The following is a 3,061-nucleotide window of genomic DNA, read 5'->3' on the forward strand; positions in this document are numbered from 1 at the left end:
CTATTATTATTATTATTATTATTATTATTATTAATTAAAATTTAAAACTGAATTCCCCGCCCCCCTCCCCGAAAAAAAAAAATAATAATAATAATAATTTATCTATAAATGATTTAAATTGTGATTAGTCGTTAATGTCGAACGTGTTTTTTTTTTTCTCTTTTTCTTATTAATTTATTAATCAATTTCAAATAATTAATTAATAATAATAACAATAATGATATTATAATAATAATAATAAAAGACTACTCGACTACTATTTCATCATTTGATAATCGCGAACGTTCGTTCGTGCGAACGTCCCAACAACCTTATCGAAAAAAAAAAAAAAAAAAAAAATTATCCGTCGGATTTTTTAAAATAATTTTTTTTTAACAGCAATTAAAATTAATTAAAAATTGATAGTATTATTATTATTATCTATCATCATCATCATCATCATCATCGACTTTGACAAATTAATTATTAAATAATATTTAAATGCAATGAAATTCATAAACTAAAAACAAAAAAAAAAAAACAAAAAAAAACAGAAAATGATCCGACTTTTAAACTGTCCTGTTTTCATTAAAAACATACAAACGATAATAATAATAGTAACGGTAATAGTAATAATAATAATAATAAAACTAACGACGACGACGACGACAATACAGCAGCATAATTCAACAGTAATAATAATAATAATAATAATAATAATATTAAATCTTTTTTTTTAAAATCTCTGCACTCTGTCATATTGTATTGTAATATAAGTAAAATTACGAGTGATGATGACAATCGATCGATCTAAACTGGAATAATAAAATGCAAAAATTATCAATTTTATAAATTTACAATTAATAATAATAATAATAATAATAATAATAATGATAAAACGGCATTTGTAAAATAATTAAAAAAAATAAAAGAAATTAGGGGTACTAGTAACGGCAGTAATAGTAATAGCAGTAATAATAATAATAATAATAATAATAATAATAATAATAATAATTTAACATTGCTCTAGTGCGTCAAAAATTATTTCTCTCTCTACCTTTTTTTTTTTTTTTTTTTTTTTTTGCAAATATTGCACCGGGTATCGTTATTACTATTACTATTAATTATCATCATCATCATCATCATCATCATCATCATCATCATTATTATTATTATTATTATTAATTTTTTTTTGTCACACGTTTCGAAATGATTTTTTTTCCTCAATTAAATTTAAAATTTCAAATTCAAATTCAATTGTTGCACTTTAATTTTTTCCTTTTTTTTCCTTTTTTCCTTTTTTGTTTCCGACGTTTCGGTAAACCCAAGTCGAACGCATCGTTCACGCGTGAAAAAAAAAAAAAAAAAAAAAAAAAAAAATTCATTTCTGACCATTTAGATTAACCTTTCTTTCCTTCCTTCCCTCCTACCAACCCCTCCTGCAAAAATGTCCTCCCCTCTTAGCCAGCCGTCAATCAATTTTTCCACGTTCGACACGGGTTTACGCACGGTACCACATACCACATCCATACAAATTACATATAAACATGCGTACGTATGCACGCACGCACGCACATTTAAATATTTCTAACTAAAATCTTTTTTTAAAAAAAAAAAATTAATAATAATAATAATAATAATAAAAATAAAAGTGGGTAAAAAGTTATTATTGTAATATACATATATATGTAGATATATGTATCTAATTACGATTTAAAATCTAGCTCTGATGTACACTGCTGACACGTCGTGCTCTGAATAACCTAAACGTTTTGCATGTTTGAATATTTCATTGGCAGAGGCTGAAAGAGGTAGGGGTTGCTCTAATCTGTCACCCATCGACAACGATAACCTTAAATCCTTTTGCATGTGCGTCAATGCTAAATGCGTAGGAAAACCACCTTCGATTATTGCTGGAAAAAATAATAATAATGAAAGCGTCACGAACACAATTTATTCCTCGTGTCAAACCTTTAGAAAAGGAAGAAAGAGAGAGAGAGAGAGAGATACCTTTTCCTTTGTCGACCAACATTGGACAGGCAAGGTGAGTCAACTCTAACACTTCCATGACGTCTTTCTGTTGCAATCCGGCTCTGTCGGCCAATGCCAATCCTTCGGCGAGGCCCGCCAAAGCGACTCCGTTCATCATTTGCAAAACGAGGTTCATTCTGGAAGCGTTACCAACCTGAAAAAAAAAACATTTTTCAAATCGATGACTCTCAGAGAGAGAGAGAGAGAGAGAGAGAGAGATACACATATGGATTTTAAGAGTTAAGGGAATTTAATTTATTTCGTTTTCACCTCTCCGAGATAAAATGAATTTTTTCCCATGGCTTCGAAACAACTCTGACATTCGTCGAACAATGATCTGTCTCCGGCAGCCAAAATTATTAACGTTCCTTCTTCGGCTTGAGTTCGACTGCCTTGAATCTGCAATATGAAAAAAACCGACGGCATGAGAATTTTTCCCCTTTCCTATTTTTTTAGCATACTCCCCCTCTCTCCCTCCCTAACCTGAGCTTCCAAATATCTTCCTCCTTTTCCGGTGATTGATTCTGCTATGTCCTGCGATGTTTCCGGATCGATTCCGGTCATTTCAACGTATCCCTTATCCGTAAGATTTTCCGAGAGAACGCCGCAATTACCGAAAACCATCTGAAAATTTTATCAAACAACGAAAACTTATTATTATTATTTGAAAAGAGAGAAAAAAATAAGTAGGGGGGGGGGCAGGTAGCATTTGACTACCCATTGTCATAACGGAAAAAAAAAAAACCTACATCTTTGGCAGCTTGTGGATCGGCAACGCAGGAGAATGTTATATCAGCACTTGCAATCACGTCGGAAGGAGTCATGCCCAATTCGGCACCAGCAGCCACAAATTTGTCACACTGCAAACAAACAAACAAACAAACAAACAAATTAAATTAAATCATCGATAACTTTGTGTATTCAACGTGCGTGAATGCACGCGTGCCTGTGAGTGTACCTTAAAAAAAAAAAAAGCAGAAGAAGAAAAGCAAAAAAATTTTTTATTGCCTTGTACCCGAAAGACGTGCGTGTGTGTGCGTGAGGGTTGCCA

At 31.3% G+C, this 3,061-nt stretch overlaps 1 protein-coding gene across 1 annotated transcript; it reads right to left on the bottom strand.

Moving 5' to 3' along the window:
- Positions 1-1,692: 1,692 nt before the first annotated feature.
- Positions 1,693-2,834, bottom strand: Phum_PHUM261780 (2-hydroxy-3-oxopropionate reductase, putative; the record flags this gene model as incomplete). Its single annotated transcript, XM_002426546.1, has 5 exons — positions 1,693-1,892; positions 1,990-2,164; positions 2,281-2,409; positions 2,494-2,634; positions 2,760-2,834. 5 exons carry the CDS (start codon positions 2,832-2,834, stop codon positions 1,693-1,695), a joined length of 720 nt encoding a protein of 239 aa, XP_002426591.1.
- Between the last annotated feature and the right edge of the window lie 227 nt (positions 2,835-3,061).

The sequence above is a fragment of the Pediculus humanus genome, genomic scaffold, assembly GCF_000006295.1.
Source record: "Pediculus humanus corporis 1103172107635 genomic scaffold, whole genome shotgun sequence".
In the NCBI taxonomy this organism is placed as follows: domain Eukaryota; kingdom Metazoa; phylum Arthropoda; class Insecta; order Psocodea; family Pediculidae; genus Pediculus; species Pediculus humanus.